The 18758-nt window shown below is 34.2% G+C and overlaps 1 protein-coding gene across 2 annotated transcripts in view; it reads right to left on the bottom strand.

Annotated features, from left to right (window-relative positions):
• LOC149802719 (intraflagellar transport protein 56-like) overlaps positions 1 to 18758 on the bottom strand; it is a 60581-nt gene that overhangs the window by 15759 nt on the left and 26064 nt on the right. For both annotated transcript variants that reach the window (XM_089952129.1, XM_089952130.1), the window contains exons 9-13: positions 14444 to 14546; positions 12293 to 12402; positions 10446 to 10509; positions 7069 to 7157; positions 2546 to 2629 (exon numbers count right to left, since the gene is read on the bottom strand). In XM_089952129.1, the coding sequence (XP_089808255.1) occupies positions 2546 to 2629; positions 7069 to 7157; positions 10446 to 10509; positions 12293 to 12402; positions 14444 to 14546 (450 nt within the window). The remainder of the gene's footprint in view (positions 1 to 2545; positions 2630 to 7068; positions 7158 to 10445; positions 10510 to 12292; positions 12403 to 14443; positions 14547 to 18758) is intronic.

Raw genomic sequence — 18758 nt, 5'->3', positions numbered from 1 at the left:
GGTTCAGTACAACTTAGAATAATAATTATTAGCCTAACTAATCAAATTCGTTTACTCTGGCAATAAAACATTGGAGTAATTAAAAAAGTAGTTGGCAGAACTTCGTGAAGAGGATTTGAAAGTTCAAGAGCCATGCCATGACAATGTCATATCAAAATTTATGTTATAATAAAGCATGTTTCCAATATATTTGTCAAAGGTTTATAATAATATGTGCATATTTATCATCATGTATGGGCTTACCACTGGATAAGTACATCACAAAACCCATCTTAATTTCACTGCAACAACTATATCAAGGTTTTTGCTGAATGTTATGTCTTGCTTTGTTTAAAGTTATATGCCTGCACAAAAGCTTTTTGACACTTTTGGTAAAAGTAAATGTTCCAAATCAAAATCATGTGACAATAACGAACAGTATGATAATTGTAAAATTAAGAATAAATTCACTTAATTCACAACAATGTTGCATGCACCATATAAAACAACATTTTACTTATTGCACTACTGATAAAGAAATAAGGATGATTAAATTTATAGAAGTTATAGAATGTAAACTGGATTGTCTGGATGTTGTTGTTGTTCTAGGGTTTAACGCCATTTTTCAGCACAAGATAGGCTATACATGGCGGCCAGTATAGCTGGTGGAGGAAGAACCCTGGAAAACCCAGGGAAGAACCACCGACCCACGAGAAGCTACTGGCAGGCTTTCCCAAATACCCATGCTAGCCGAGCCTTGGACTCGAACCTACGCAGACAGAGGTGAGATGGCAGTGATCCGGAACGGTGAGCGCTTTAGACCACTCGGCCACTCGGGGCCCCTGTCTGGAGGTCATCTTAGCATACAGCAGCAAAAGCAAAATCTGGTTTAAACCAGGTATAAGAGTAGCCATCTAGTGGTTAGAAAGTGGAGTTAACCTGTAAGGGTTGCTACCCTTTATCTGCAGAAGGACCTTTGTCTTTCTGGGAGAGCTGGATTCAGAGGTAACAAAGAAAGTTATCCTAATGTAATGTGATCAGGTAATGTATTTGATGGAGAAAACCATACAACGCATACTATGAATTACTGTTTTTCTTGCGGTTCCAACTGTCACAAATTTAAAGTTTGCTGCAAACCACAAATTTTAAAACTGAATGACCAATAAGCCTTTTGTGGAAGCTATACATCTCTTTATAAAATCCAGTAACCGACAACTATGTAATGTTTTTTTGCAAAAATACAAAAATGAATGAGTTAGCAGAAGCAGTCATTGCTAAACAAAGGAAAAATAGTTTCTGAATGTGAATGTCAAATCAATGTCAAGAGATTACAAGCTGCTGCAGCTGAAATGTTTTGGAACTTTGTGGTACTGTGCGCAACATGGAAAATAAACAACAGGTCTTCTTTTAAATATGGTGTAAATAGCTACTGTCCCAATGAAGACATCAATATGAAGAAACTGCTTTGCTTCAACCCTGATACATAGATGGATATTAAAACTTTTTAGTGTTATGTATATTTGATTTAATTATATCTGATTTAATATATATTTATTTCAATTTAATTGTTTGTCAGTTTAAAAAAAATAAAATGTTATTACATGATATTGTAATGTAAATTTAATCACTAGAGATGATACCTTTTTTAGAAAATAGTTTGACATTGACTTTTAGTTCATAAACATCAGGTCTTGATCTAAATCCTGACCTTGTTTCAGAATTTGTTGCAACCTTCGTAAGCAAGTTATTTTAAAATGATTGGTTGTTTCCAAGGTCATGATGGGACCTTGTCTTTAAGATATAAACAATTTTTTACTTTTTATTTCTTAGAGTAAAAAAGATTGGTTTTCATCAGGGTCACACTGGGTAAACGTGAGCTGTAACAAGTACTTGCTTCTATAAACTTCTAGAAGATGATCACGTGACCCTTGTTTACGTTTTAGAAAGCCCATATAACACATGTTTTGGGGAACTAATCAGTAAAAGTTGGGCTGTTAAATTGTTAGTTGTATTTTGTGCTGTTTGGAGTTATTTCAAATTACTTAGTTTGGAGTTATTTCAATTACGTGGATTCAAAAGGATTAATTCGGTTATTTTTCTGGAAAATACGTGTGCTCACGTAATATTGTGGAACAATGAGTTTTTTTACAAAAATTTATTCAGCTATCAGAAACTAGAGTGATAATTCTTGTTTCTAGAAGGAACTGAAGACTTCAACACAACAGATTGCAGTATATGTCATTGTCTTCCATCTTGGATTCTTGGTCGAGATTCTAACGTGAAATCAGTAGAACATTTTGTTATTAGAAGTACTAAAATTTTATTCTCTGATTATTTTTGGATCACTTTTGGATTTGATTCTATAAAACTGTAAGTTCATAATTTTTTTCTCATTTTTACAGAATTTTTCCAGGAAAATAAATTATTGTATTTTTCAAAGCTTGTTGTTTTCACTCTTTCTTGTGTTACTGTTTATTCGAGCCTAAACATGTGACATAAGATTAGGAGACAATTCTTTCGCCCACTAAAATTGTTATATTTCACTATTTATTAAACAGCTTTCTACCTCTTCGGCTTCTTTAAAGTTGCCAACAGCAGCCTTGGCTTGAGCGTAGTTGAAGTTGAAGTTGTCATCATTGTAGAAATAACTCTGAAAATACAACAGGCAACAGTTCTGAACAGTTATGATCCTACATAATACATACTTAAAGACGTCAAAGTAATGTATATTTTAAATAATCTGAAGAAGAAAAAAAAACATATGACCTGCATACATGTAAACTTTGTTTTCACTTAATTACACTAAACTTTGTATGTAACAGCAAAATTACTCTTGTTACATAAAAGTGAAAAATGAAGTATCAGCTAAAACATCTATTTTAAATTTACAGAAACAGACCTCCCTTTTGTTATAACTCATCAGTTATAACATAAAAAGTTTGACATTTCTGGTATATGACACAATACAGTAAAGCAGTAACTATTGTCTTAATAGCTGGCACCTTGATATCAAGGGCAGCTGCTAGTAACAGACAATTAACCTCTTTTATTAACTTTTCTTTTTATTATCAAACTCTTATAAATAACATGTCTACAAATGAAAAAATGTATGGTTATTTGAGAGTTGTTTACAGACAGGTAACACTTGAACTTTTGGCCTCAAAATTTATGCTAAGTATGGCTTCCATCTTACAAGTGTGAATAGCTATTGATTACAGTGGCTACTGGAGCTTATTTTTCCATGTCTTTGTACAAGATAGGAAAATCCACCCATTTTAAGATTCTATATTCCTAGCACAACTACTTTTTTTCAAGATCTCGCCTCCTGTAAAGGAAGACAATTTTTCTTTCAAAGAGCTGTCCTTTTTACTAAAGTGTAGTGAAAGGAGTCTTTGTGGTAGACAAAATATAATTTATATCAGCTTGCAGTTGAGCATATCTCTTCAAAGAAGTATCTGTGGTAAACAGTCAGATTTATATCAGTTGTGGGTGAGCTTATCACTTCAAAGGAGTACAAGTGGCACACAATTAAAATATACCAGTCTGCAGATGAGATTATCTCTTCAAAAGAGTATCTGTGGCACACAATGTCAAATAGACTAGTTCGCAGGTCAGGTTATTTTGTCAAACATGTATACGTGGCACTCATTGTGAAATATATCAGTTTGCAGGTGTGCTTGTTTCTTCAAAGGAGTATTTGTGACAGTGTTTCCACCAGGATTGAGAAAAAAGACCAGAGGCTACATATCAAGTCCATGATCATAAAGCATGTACCCTTCCACCCAAACCCGTAATGCCAATTTGATAAGACCTTCACCCCAACATCAAAGGGGCAAACAAGTCACTGAATGAACTGTCTTAGCTTCATAACGATTCCTCCCAAATTTGAAGAAACTCATTCATGGGGTTAAGAAATATAAACAAATGAAAAAACTTCAAATAAAACTGTAATGCAAGTTTTGTATGACTGCCCGTGGCCCCAGGAATACTGGAGCAATTATAAATTATCTCAGTCTTATAATGATTTAATCCAAGTTATGAAGAAAATCCATTAAGCCTTAATGCATATTTTTAAGATGGCAATGTTCACTCCAAGGTAAAAGGGGCAAGCCAGCACATAAAAGTGAATTGTCTAAGTTTCATAATAATTCATGCCAAGTAGAATGTGAATCTTTCATGAGGTTCAGGAGATATAAGAAAATTAAAAACTTTAACCAATACCCTTTACAAAATGTTGACACCACAACTGACAACATTGCTACTAGAAAAATTACTTTCTCATTTCACATTAAAGCAGGCTCAACAAAATGAGTTAAATGGCACCTTGATTTGCAAAAGAAGGTCAATGAAATGATCATAATGAGTCAGATTCATTAAAAAATGAGATATCAGTATTATATTGTCTATTTTACATGTTAGTTGCATGAAACACCAAATAAATACCTTCTTTACTTAAAGGTTGTCCTCTCTGATGCCTGGAACCATATCTGATGGGAGTGGGAGAGGTCAAAGTCAACAATTTTATGCCCCTCTAACATGATAATCGTCTTCATGAAGTTTCAGTTTTCAAGCAATTTCTTGTGGGTGTAAAAATGATTTTCTTCTTTAATTCTGCTATTTTTCAATCCAATTCTTTGTTGGGAGTTGCACTTTCTGCATGACTTTGGTCATGGCTTTTGTAACATTTACTGGTTTGTGCACTTGAGTCATCAAATATACAAGAGTGGTTATGAGTGAAGAGTGGAATACAATATTATGGAAATACAGTAGTCCCCCTCTTGAACAGCCCCCCTGACCAGCGGCCACCCGCTCCTTACGGCCAGAATCCGTTGGCACCGACGAGTTTGTGTTCAAAAGTACCCCTCACGAAAGGCCACCCGGCTAACGCAACCAGCGGCCAGCATATTAGTGCAAAATCATAAAATTTACCCTTCACAAGCGGCCGCATTTTATTTGAATATGTATCCAGAACCAGTATTGTATTCATAACGTGTGTTAAGTAATCCGATTTCTGTTTCCCGATGTCATGTTTTCGTTACTGAAAGAAGTGTTGAGTAAAGTACATTTACCACTAAGGTTAATATTATATCATTTATGCCTCACGAGAAGCCAAATTTATTCCATAAAAACCGAGAAAGACTCAAATTTTAATCCATACAAAAGGGTACGTACATGTAATCCAATTAGCCTTACTACTGTGTTATCATAAGATGTCTGGTTTAGTCACTCTGATAATTGTTAAGAAAACAATTATCGAACAGTAGAAACCGCTGAGAAGTGGCAGTATCGATGTACAATACCCAAGTCAGCAGGAAAATGGTTTAATGGCCTTTATGGCTTCCCTTAGTAAGATGTTGAGCTTGTTCACTTTGGTAATCAGTGGCTATTACTACTGACAATAATTGTCAAAATTACGAATCCTAGCGGCCGCGAGGTCAAACCTGCGTGATGTTAATGGTACATATCGAAGCCGTTTTGGCTTCTCTCACCTAGTTTCAAGAAATGTATAAAAACAATAGGGTACCAGACTGCGACTAACGAATCACGTGACAAGATCACTTCCTTTAAAAACACATGGCAATTTGTTCAGATGCATACAGAATTGTTTTATTAGTATTGTAGTTGGCAACATGAATAACTTACTGCAAAAAGATCAACATGTCATCGAGGAAAATAAAAATTCTCAGTTTAGAGGAGAACGTGAAAGTAATTCAACTGACGGGAGGTGTGGGGGGGGGGGTCGCCGAGGATCCTTGCAGAAAACTAACATCGGGAAGACTCAGATAAACAATATCGTGAAAGATAATGAAACAATTCTGCAGAAGTGGAAAGGTGAAATGGACGGAGAAAGGAAGATTGTTTGAGCCAGGAGACGTTTGTATCCTGATTTGAAACACAAGAAAAAGCAAAAATTTTGTCAGTTGAGCTGGGATATGACGACTTTACCGCAAGTAACGGATGGTTGCACAGATTTCAAGTGCGACACAATATCAAGTATTCTGTCATTAGCGGCAAATCAGCTGATGTTAATAATGAAGTTGTCGAAGATTGGAACAAAAGACTAAACGATATATGCAGGGGATATGACAGCAAGGATATTTTTAATATGATGAGACTGGTTTGTTTTTTAGACTGTTACCAACAAAGTGACGTGATGTGAACTGTAACATAATTATAAAGACAGTTTTATAACTGTATCAATGGTTATTCATAGCATTCTTTTGCAAATGATGACAAAGTTTGTTTTACATTTATTTCACATCATGCATGTGATTTTTTAATTAAAATATTAAATATTTAAAATTAAATGTACTTGTGACTTTTTTCATATGTATTTACTATTCGCATTTGTCATCCCCCTCTAGAAAGGCCACCCACATTATAAGGCCACTTTCCTGCTACATTAGGGGTGGCCTTATAAGAGGGGGACTACTGTATTAGTGATGAAAAAAAATAAAATTTTTTTAACCAAAATGTGTCCCCATTAGAATTCCTAATAGCATGTTCTCAGTCTGGGGCAAGAACAGTACTAAGAGAAGTATGTGATTATATTATATTCCAAATATGAAGTGAACTGGGGTAAAGTGTTACTTAGATAGAAATGCTGGGAAAATAGCTGTTGTTGTTGTTGAAGGGTTTAACGCCATTTTTCAGCACACCAACCCACGAGAAGCTACTGGCAAGCTTTCTCACATACCAACAATAGCCGAATCCAAGACTCAAACCCATGCAGACAGAGGTGAGATGGCAGTGATCCATAACGGAGAGCACTTTAGACCACTCGGCCACTCAGGGGCCGATAGGAAAATAGCTGTAACATAAGATGTCCATATACACCACCAGACCAACAAAATCCACTACACACATCATGATGCACAGACAACCCACATGCTAAACACAATCATCTAACCCTCACAAAATGCATGGATCACAATATCATGAGATTCATCTATCACATGGATCACAATATCATGAGATTCATCTATCACATGGATCACAATATCATGAGATTCATCTATCACATGGATGAGAAAGCTAACATCTGCAGTTCTGCAAAAATATTCATCAAAAAAAAGTCATCTACTTTACCTTTATAGAATTCAGGTAGATGAGAACATCTTCAAATTGCTTCAACAAGAAGAAACATGAAGCCATGCATTGCCTACCAGGGATTGTGTCTGAAAATAAAAACATGCTCTCTTTGAACTTTCAACACACTGCCTGATTATTGTTTGTTGGTAAAGGGCAATAATTATACACTTGTCCTGATATAAGCTTTACAAAGAAATATAAATAATCTCTGTTTCAAATTTCAAGTTTGATTAATCACTTGCTTAAAGAGTTTCCTCAACGACATCAATATATCTTACTACACGTTAAATATGCCAGAATTTCATACTAGGTAGAACCTTAGTATTTGTACATATTCTGTTTGAAAAGAATGATCTTAAGTATTTATAAATAAGAATGGAGTGTTGAAAGAATATTTAGCAAACTTCACTAAAAAGAGTATCAAATGCTCACACCCTTACAGATAAAATTCTCTACACATGAAACTGATAATTGATGTTATATATACATACCCCCACACACACATACATCCATACACATTAAAAAAAAAACATGGGTTTTAAACAGTAGGCTATTGCTTCTATACCCACTATACCAGTGACGAATTTCTACAGACTAATCATTAGCAAAGAAAGAAAATAACAAGAAAAATATTAATAATCCCTATTTTCTAAATGACTTAAACATGCCTCTTGTTGGTTCATCATTCGCATAGTTTATTTCCCACTCGCCAGTGTGTGTGTGTGTGATTTGGATTTTTAATGTAGCTTTAACAATTTTTCAGTCATATTGCTATGATGTCTGCAGTGTGGCAGCTTATAGCGGTGTCTAGTACTGAGGCATCAGGCCACAGATATGTAGCATGATGTCCCACCCAGTCACATTATCCTGACACCAGGCCAACCAATCCTAACACTAACCTCTTAATGCTGAGCGCCAAGCGAGGCAGCTGTTAATACCATTCTTGTAAGTCTTTGGTATCAAACCCACGACTTCCTGCATCCCAGGTGGATGCTCTAACCACTAGGCCATCAGAGTGGTCCCCACTCGCTAGTAAGTGAATGGTTGAACATTCAGTGTTCCAGTAGCTAGCCTAGCACTGCTGTCTTTGTAGTGCTCTACTTTCTTTATTTAAACAATCTTTCTTAATGAATCTTAGAGTGTTTTATAATTTTTAATCAATATGAATGAAAATAGTAGTTAAAAATATAAAGAAACAACCTATCAATTTGTAAAGATTGAGATTAACCACATAAGGTAAAAAGAATTATATTTTGTAGTGGACACACTGGGCAGGGATGTGCAGAGTTCATTTATTCCATCCATACAGAAGTTATCGGTAGACAATCTTACTGCTTTGGATATGCAAGTATGTGCATTTTTATGTGATATAAATAAAATATGTATAGGATATACCCTGTATCTTTCATTTACCACTCACTGTATACATTCTTTATTCAAATGTAACTCTGCAAGCCTCATTTTCTTTTAATGAAAAATGTATACATCTTGTACTATATCAATGATACAGTGTAGATACCATGTATATAATATATATTAGTAATTACAAGCAGTTGCCAACTTGAAGTAATTTATTTCATTCTCAAGGAAAAACATTGTAGAAATTTAAACAATGGCTTGCTATCACTGATCCCCATGGTTTTTGCTGCACAGACTGAATGCCCCATCCTTACCCCCACTGCCTCCCTTCACACTCTAACTCATGCCCAGCCCCTGGGGATATAATGGAGAAAAAAAAATGCTTCATCATCCTGTCATGATTGCATATATAAAGTTTGATTGAAATATATTTGAAAAAGTCATTGTAATTAAAATGTTTGCATATCTGATGTTTGATATCCACCCAGAGACCCCCAAAGCAGAAGCTAATAATGACCACCCCCTCCTACAGAGGGATCAGAGGTGCAAAGTATCATGAATTTTAACATTGCAGTTGGGGCCCCGAGTGGCCGAGTGGTCTAAAGCGCTCTCCGTTACGGATCACTGCCATCTCACCTCTGTCTGCATGGGTTCGAGTCTCTGATTCGGCTAATGTGGGTATGTGAGAAAGCTTGCCAGTAGCTTCTCGTGGGTCGGTGGTTCTTTCCGGGGTTTTCCCGGGTTCTTCCTCCACCATTAATACTGGCCACCATGTATAGCCTATCGTGTGCTGAAAAATGGCATTAAACCCTACAACAACAACAACAACATTGCAGTTTAGGAAATGTAATGACAGAGACTGATAATCCAATGATTGGACAGAATAAGGATATCAAATATCCCCTGCTGAAATTTGAGAACAATTAAATACTAGCTATTAACAGTTATTCTAACCTATACAATGCATGCAAGTTTTTTCTATCTTACAAAATCATTATAGAATCAAAATTTTATACAGTCTACATTGACATAAACACAAAACAGAGAAAACCTTCATACACTGTGGGCAGTGGGAAGTAACCTTTGATGGACTTGCTTCCCAATCAAAACATGATTAGTATGCAGTTTTAATCAGCCTTGTTTATATTGTGTTTCCAGATACTCACAAGCAATCAAGCACATAAATGCAATTAAATTACTGAAAAGGCACTTTACCAAATTTAATGCCATTTTCATTTATGATCTGATTAAAAATGGCAGTAAAGATTCTTAAACTGTTAACTAATTTTATGGAAGATCAACTCTCATCATGCAGTATTGTTATTTTAGGAACTGTGACTGTGTTTTTATATATAAATAAACAACAAAATGTAGTTTATGATCACTTTAGAAGTAGCTGTCAGGTGAGGACATTGATATTATACATACTAAATGAGTTTACTTTTAGAAATCACATCTTTTATAAACCTGCTCTCTTTGGTTTTAGGATTTACTTTCGCTTGGCAGAAAAGCAAATATTCAAATACAAAATTTTTATTCAAACATTTGCAAAATGTATGCCGATTCAAATATCTCGATATTCATTTCAGAGTTCCTGCACCAAAATGATTTTTATTTTCCAGTTTATTTTTGGGAGATTTTTAGGAGAAATGACAAATTTCAGAAGATATTTTTAAAGTCTGATACTTTGATTCAACACACAATACTGCAGTTGAAAAATCATTCACTGCAAAGTTGCAGTGTAAAAAATAACTTATTTTCTCTAAAAATATATTAAGTTTAGCTTTTAAATATCAAATTCTGGGACATTTTATGACAAGTAATTTTCAAGGAGGTTTCTAGGATATTTTCATTGAATGAGGTTAAGCATTACAAACCAACAGTTAGCCTAAAAAAAACACTTTATTCTTAACTTGCACTGTTCTATATGTGAGTTTTAACTTACCACATTGCACTGTTCTATATGTGAGTTTTAACTTACCACATTGCGCTGTTCTATATGAGTTTTAACTTACCACATTCACTAGCAGAACCTCCAACCAACTGAAAATACTGCTGAGCAATCTTCAAGTGTTCTCTCTGCAAAGAATAAAAGTGTTCGTCAATGATATTTTAAAGTACTGGCATGCTCTTTAGATTGAAGGTCATCAACTATGAGAAAAACAAAAATCACAAATGATCAATGTCAAATGTGCACATGTTAAGGTATTCGTTAATACCTTAATTTCTAAAGTATAAGTCACTTACTACTAACATCAGCATTTTTTAAAGAATAATTATAGTTTAAAAATTTCGCTGTTATGTGCTTTTTAAAATCCCTTTCTAATCATTCCATATAGCAATTGGCTTCCAGACACCTACAATAATGTTCAGCCATCGTGCTATAATCTTTAGCATAAAAAACAAAACTACTGTGCACAGCCATGTTTTAGCACGGAATGAAGTTTTCACAGCATGCTCTGATGTTCATTTCAATTATGACCTATGATCTCACTATAATGTTGCTCTGTTTATAATTTATGCTCATGCACTATGATATAAAGGCTGACTTTTGCATCCATGCACTCCAAATCCTGTGGCACAATTGCAATTAGTTGGCTGCCATGATGGCACCAAAATACCTTAGTTTTTTCTAGTGCTGAGTCATTTGAAAGTCGAGACCATTTTTAAGATAAATGCAACATAGAATAACAATAATCCATGAGGCAAAATGGTAATATTTCGACAATTTTTAGTTTCTTAGGTACAGAAGCCATTTTTGAAAAATAAAAAAGATGAAGAGTACCATGCATATCACATTACACACATCTTTAATAATCGTCTATGTAGGCACCAGTGTGGTATGGCTGACATGGGAGATTACTGACCAACAGGTCTCAATAATATCAACCTTTGGTCAAGGCATGCAGTTTTCTGCTGAATCTAAAGTGCAGAAACCTTTTTTTTCTTATCAGATTTACCATGACCATCATCTCTGAACTTTAAACCATGGAATCTACAGGTTTCTTTATCAACATAAGTGTAAACCATCCAAAAATGTTTTGTCTAGAAAATTACTCTAAAACAAACAGTTATTCTACACCCATTTTTTCCAGTCACAATGACCCTGGCCTTGGACCTTTTGACCCCAAAATCAATAGGCTGCTTCCTTACCCCAAGTGCAAACCACATAAACTCCTCCTACCAAATTTAATAGATAGTAACAATACACTTAACTTGAACCATGTTTATTTCTTGTGTGCTGAATGACAACTTTTAACATTTTTTAATTGCTTATACCAATAATCATATAAATTGCAAGATGCAGGTTATAAAATAGGTTGAAATAATGTTACAGAGGTTTCCAATGACAACAAAATTCTTCAACTGAGAAATAACAATACATTAATTCTATCAAAACATCAACAGCTGATTACTATTATATCACATGAATAGCTGATTACTATTATATCAAAAGAAAATCATACTGTATCTTGGCTCTCAACACCTTTACAATTATCTAAATCCTAACCGTACCAATTCTGCATCAAACTTACAAAAGTTCCAGCAACTTACACAGCAAGTTCTTGATTTCAGAATCCATTTTGAATTGGAGAAAACAAGAGAACACTGAGGAAACTATCAGATTTAGATAGGTGATCTCTTATCCTTGAATAAAATTGTACCAGGGATCAAACTCACAACTATAGAGGTGCAAAGCAAAGATGTTTCCACTACCCTTTCCAGCCTCAATAAGCTTTTGTTCAGGGTGCTGCAAAAGTATGCCTAAGGGAACTTGTGTACAAGAACCACCACAATGTTTTAAAAAGTTTTCCTTATGGAGTACATCCTGCCCCAACTATCCCTCAAACAGTTTACTTACTGAGCCTTGGTCCTGTCCAAGTGCAGCATTAACCACTCCTTTCAAAATATATTCCTGTGGGGTTGTTGGTTCCAGGTCTTTGATTAAATTGTATGCTTCAGTTACATCATCTACAGCAGAAGTTGTAATACTCAATTAAAGTCATTCGTAAGAGTGAAAAATATACTTATACATGTGAAGAATGTTACCAGAACTAGAGTACATGAGGATAATGAAAACATGACAAGATGGATCTGCATTACCTTAAACCAGACTGGAAGAGAAACTCTCATCTTACCCTGTTTGCTAATTAGAAACATGCAATAAATATGCTCCTAGTAAGTCACACTGAAATGTCACTAAATCTTTCAATATTATACTTGTTCATCATAAGAAATGGGAACAAAAAAAAGTTATTTTTTTTTTTAAAAAATTGGGATTAGCAAGTTAAAAATAAAATATATAAAATGGTTTAAAAATTTTGGATGCTCGAACTCACAACCTCTTGTTTGATAAGCATTACACAAAGAAAGACATATGTGAGTGTTTATGTATAAGATATTTATTAACCAAACCCATACATGCAAAATGATCCTGACTTCTACACAGGCACATCTACGAATATCATCCAGAAAAGTGCTATTGAAGTATCACTGTTATTCATGTCTTGGCAATGTATCAATAAACTTTAGGGGGTTAGTAATGCATTAACATGATCCCACCATTCAAATTTTATTTGCCAAATTTAAATTAAGACTCCAGAGCTTCTATTACAATAAGGTGGTTACATTTAGACATATATTCCCATGCCAACTGGGGCACACTTCAAGTTGTCAAAAAAGACAGACTGGTTATTAGAAAAATATGAGTTGCTCAAGCCTAAAACTAGGTCACAACTAACTACTTTTGGCATAGTCGACTGGCTCTCCTTGAGATGCATCTACGCACCTATTTTCATGTGCAGGTGAAACTGGGTCCAAGATTATGAGGGTTAAATGAATAGATACAAAAGCTGCTTAAGTGTGAAAATTGTGTTAAAGTGACCTAGTTTGGTATAGCTGAGTTGCAATAATTCAAATGCCTCAGCATGCACCATTTCTTAAGTATAGGTAACAAGGGATTCAAGATATTGAGGGCAAACCAATGCAAAACTGAAAACACAAAAGTTACTCAAGCATAAACATAAGTTCACAATGACCTTGTTTAAATATGGTACAAATGAGATGTTGTGACATATATCTGGGTCAAGTGCAACTTTTGGACAAATATCAGATTTAGAGAAAAAGTCATTTATTTATTATTTAATAAGTTATTTTATTATTTAATAGCATATGTTAATTTGTGATGTACATGCATTCCTTTGTAATGTTGCAAATCATCCCAAGATTTTTCAGGAGAGCACTGGTTGTTCTGTTTGAATATATTGCAATTTCTATAATCCACATAAATGACAAAGTGTGTTGTTTCATGTTTGCCAGAATTTTACTGTCTCTCTTTGACAAATATCTTAAATGCGTGTTGGCATCCCACTCAAAGTTTTCCTTTCTATTATATCAATAGTGTAGCTAGTAAATTAAAGGCTTCACTGTCATCACTTCCTATATTTATCAACAAGCTCTCTAGTGTCAGCACAATGCCTTGGTTCTCCATAATAGCGTAAGCTAAATCATTCCACTTTCAGTTACAGTTTTTAGATTAAAACTTATAAAACATATTAATATATACTTATGAAATTCATCTACTATTTGGTAATTCTGGGGAGAGGTAATTTTTGGATTCTTACTTTTTTAAAATCTCATTACAGTTTTAAAAAATTCAAATAATGTGATCAATATCATACACAGCTATTTTGATATAAATCAGTGCAAGATATTTTTCCAGCTATTGACAGATGGAATTATGTTTTTTTATTAAAAACTTGTCAGGCCCCTGGCTCTGAACATTAAAATGTTCATCTAAAATATAACTGGCATATTCTGGCATATATATATGTCATGGTATGTTCATAAATACCATGGTATACCATAGTACAAAATTGTTCATGGTACCCAGCTCTAGTCGATTTACTCTTCCTGATATGAATCTGCATACTAATTTTCAAGGGTATAGCTGAAATAGGGCCTGAGACACTGAATGGTAGCAAAATATTGATATGGTAATGAACAAATATACCTTGTTTGAGATAGTAGATTACAAGATTCAGCCGGGCCTCAGGAATGACATCAATCAATGGGGGAAGCACCTGTAGAGCTCCTTCTCCTCCTCGGAACACAACCTGGCAAGACAAAGCAATAAGAAAACTGCCATAATGATTGATATAATGCAAGGACCAAAATAACTTAACTTTAATGCACAAAAATGAAAGACTGGATGCAGAGTTTCACAAAATCAATTCAATTCAAATACTCTTTTTAACCAAAGTTAATAACTGTCAGTTTGATTCTTTGTTGATTACAGGAAACAATACTTGAGAAAAGCAACATTTTTTAGGATTTTTTTCTCCAGATACCACATTTTAATAAGTCAAAAGTCTCAAGCTTTCATTATGTGTTTAGGCTCAAATAAACAGTAACACAAGAAAGAGTGAAAACAACAAGCTTTGAAAAATTTAACAAATAATTTATTTCCCTGGAAAAATACTGTAAAAATGAAAAGATAAGAACTTATGGTTTTAAGAATCAAATCCAAAAATAATCCATGAATAAAATTTTAGAAGTCCTAATATTGAAATGTTCTAATGAAATCAAGTTCGAGTCCCAATGAAGAATCCAAGATGGAAGGCGATGATGTATGCTGTATCCTGTATTGTGTTGTGGTCTACAGTTCCTTGTAGAAGCACAAGAAGAAACAATCCGTGTTAGAAATTCAAATAAAATTTTTAAGAAATGTCTTTGTTCAAGAATTCTGTATGAGCAATCAAAACATTTCCAGAGAAACGAATTAATCTTTTAGAATCCAAATAATCTGAATAAACATTAAAATGTAATTCCCAAAATGACACAACAAAAGAAACACCTTTACGTCCTAGTGTTTAGAAGCCCGACTGAGAGATATCTCTCCAAGCAATAGTTCAAAACTTGAATATTGCGCAAAACAGATGCCTGGATAAAGGTCACGTGATCAAGTTTACATCATGTACTCTCAGCATGGCCCTGACAAGAACCAATCATTTTACTCCAAGAGAAAAAGTTGTTTACTTCACTAAAAACTACTTACAAGTCGAGGGTCACGTATTCAACACAACCTCAATCTCAACCTTATTTATTCCCACAATAAAAATAAATTTTAAAAAAAAATTGTTGATGTGACTGTTACTAATTTTGAATTAAGGTCAGGAACTAGGTCAGCTTTATGTACTTACGAAATTAACAGTCAGAGTCAAACTATTTTCTGGAAAAAGTATTGAGTTCCTAGTAAACAGAACTACATTATTTTGACATAAAATGAAATTAAAAATTAAAAGATTTTAAAATTTACAAACAATTAAATCAGATATAAATTAAATCAAATATACATAACACTTTAAATTTGTGTTTATAAAATTTTGAGAATTCTATAATCACTAGAACTACAAAAGCACAGACATTTGCTTTGCACTATAACATCAATACATGTATTGACAAACAGAATACACAAATGCTGGTAGGTATTTAAACTGTTTGTGGGTGGAAGGATAAATCAGTTATCATGACAGAAAACTGGAAAGATGACAGATTCTTAAGTCAAAAACATCCTCCACACCTGTACCTGAATTAATTTTTTATTCCTTATTGTGCATTCCATTTTGACGCAAAGCAAGTTCTAAAAACATGAAAATGAAGACTGACAGTAAACTCTGATTAAAGCATTTCATGTCAAAGAATGATCTTTATTATGTCTGTAGTCCAGCAGTTGTATATAAATTTGGGTATCGTTAGTACTTCGGTGTAAAACTACAAATGCAAAAACTTAACTTCCTGAACAATACCCAAAATTGTCATAACTGTTTGAAAATAATAAACTCCATAGCAAGGTAACTTTCTTTCCAAACAATTTACATCTAACTTGTTTTGTACATGATATCTGTCTGTAGTTGGCAAAGCCAATTTCTGTTTAATCTGCAGTCATGCCAAACTTGGTAATAGTGACTTTTGATTCCCAAAACATTACTCTTGTGATGTCCCCCACCACCCACCCTGCAAAGTGATCAGTTTGAAATTTATGAAGTCATGATACATATAGTTTATTATTATGCCAATTCCATCATATTTAGATCTGTAGTTTACAAACACCAAAAGCAAATGGAACAGATCAGTTACTGGGAGCTGTGGGAGAGAAAGGGCAAATGGTACAAATCAGGTGCTGGGAGAAGTGAAAGAGAAATGGCAAATGGTACAAATAAGGTACGGAGAGTAATGGGAGAGGAAGGGCATATGGTACAAATCAAGTACTGTGAGTAATGGGAAAGGGCAAATGGTACAAATCAGGTGCTGGGAGAAGTGAAAGAGAAATGGCAAATGGTACAAATAAGGTACTGGGAGTAATGGAGAGGAAGGGCATATGGTACAAATCAAGTACTGGGAGTAATGGGAGAGAAAGGGCAAATGGAATACATTAGGTACTGGGAGAAGTGAAAGAGAAAGGGCAAATGGTGCACATGAGGTACTGGAAGTAGTGAAAGAGAAAAAGTAAATGGTACACATTAGGTATTGTGAAGAGTGGGAGAGAATGGGCAAATGGTACACATTAGGTATTATGAAGAGTAGGAGAGAAAGGGCAAATGGTACACATTAGGTACTGGGAGTAGTGAAAGAGAATGGGCAAATGGTACACATTAGGTATTGTGAAGAGTGGGAGAGAAAGGGCAAATGGTACACATTAGATACTGGGAGTAGTAAAAGAGAATGGGTAAATGGTACACATTAGGTACTGGGAGTAGTGAAAGAGAAAGGGCAAATGGTACACATTAGATACTGGGAGTAGTAAAAGAGAATGGGCAAATGGTACACATTAGATACTGGGAGTAGTAAAAGAGAATGGGCAAATGGTACACATTAGGTACTGGGAGTAGTGAAAGAGAATGGGCAAATGGTACATCTGAGGTACTGGGGGTAGTGAAAGAGAAAGGGCAAATGGTACACATCAGGTACTGAGAGTAGTGAAAGAGAATGGGCAAATGGTACACATTAGGTACTGGGAGTAGTAAATGAGAATGGGCAAATGATACACATTAGGTATTGTGAGTAATGGAAGAGAAAGGGAATTAAGAATATGACTAAAGACAGAAACAATTATCAGAATAATATTGGTCATAAACTTCTATCAATCAATTCCTAGACTCTGATTCTGATCATGTTCCTATGAACTATACAGAGAGTCCATTGTCCAAACTTCTGTTGTTTGAATTATTATTTTTTCTGAATGGGTAGAATAACCTTTGGATTACTATATTATTAACTTAACTCCAAACAATTATAATTATGATCCCTAACTTGGATCATTTTGGATCTTCTGTACCAAATAATGCATTTATTCTGAACCAAATTTATGCATTTGTTCTGTACCAAATCAGTGTATTTGTTGTGTACCAAGTTAGTGAATTATACTTGAATTCTTTTAAAAAAACATCAAACTTCCATATGATATGTTTTTAAAAACATGAGGTCAAGCCTGTTTGATTAGTTTTAAAAAAATGCAAGGTCAATCTTCTGTATGATGTGTTTAAGTTTCATGATGCCCAAATGATCAATCTGATAATATGATGGAAAATGAACATGAACTAGTCAAAAGAATGCTAAGTTTAGCAGTTATTAAAATATCGAAAATGAATTTTGCTACTGTAGGCAATACCAGCTTCTGAAAGTGCAAAAAATGAATCATAAAATATATAAAAAGTCCAAAAAGTTATCAGCTAATTTTCTTCCAACTTGTCTTTAAAGATCAGTAAGTGAAAAATGTCAAGCAGAATTAGCAGACTTTTGATAGTTGTACATATCAAGTAAGGCCATGCTGTATACTCTCAAACCCAAATTACACCCATAAATTAGATATCAAAATAAAGGGAATTAATAATTCTTTTAACAATAACTAAGATATACATGGTCTTTTTAAATAACACTTATAAAATTCTATATCATTAAAAATCAAACCATATGCACATCATAAAACAGCAGAACAAAACCCTAATTCTTTACCATTCACTCATAAAAAAGGTAACCTTGACCAATGAGAAACTTGTTGCATTACCAAAGAGACAATATCATGTATCCTGATGACTTAGTGGACTTGCCTAATAGTCTGGACACAGCACATTACATGGAGGATATTTTCTTTTCCTACATTAATACCAATATATTTCATTGTGTCGTACCAAAAACATGATATTTTAATGAGTGTCAAAGCCACAAGTTAAAATATATAGCTTTTGGTACCAAAAGAAATATACCTGGCATTAATGTAGGAAAAGAATTTTTTTATTATCATATACCAAACTTGCTTCAGAACTGAA

Source organism: Sinohyriopsis cumingii, chromosome 3, assembly GCF_028554795.1.
Source record: "Sinohyriopsis cumingii isolate HCF-2022 chromosome 3, ASM2855479v2, whole genome shotgun sequence".
In the NCBI taxonomy this organism is placed as follows: Eukaryota; Metazoa; Mollusca; class Bivalvia; order Unionida; family Unionidae; genus Sinohyriopsis; species Sinohyriopsis cumingii.
Note: the sequence above shows the minus strand (reverse complement) of the source record. Positions and strands in the feature narration are given on the sequence as shown.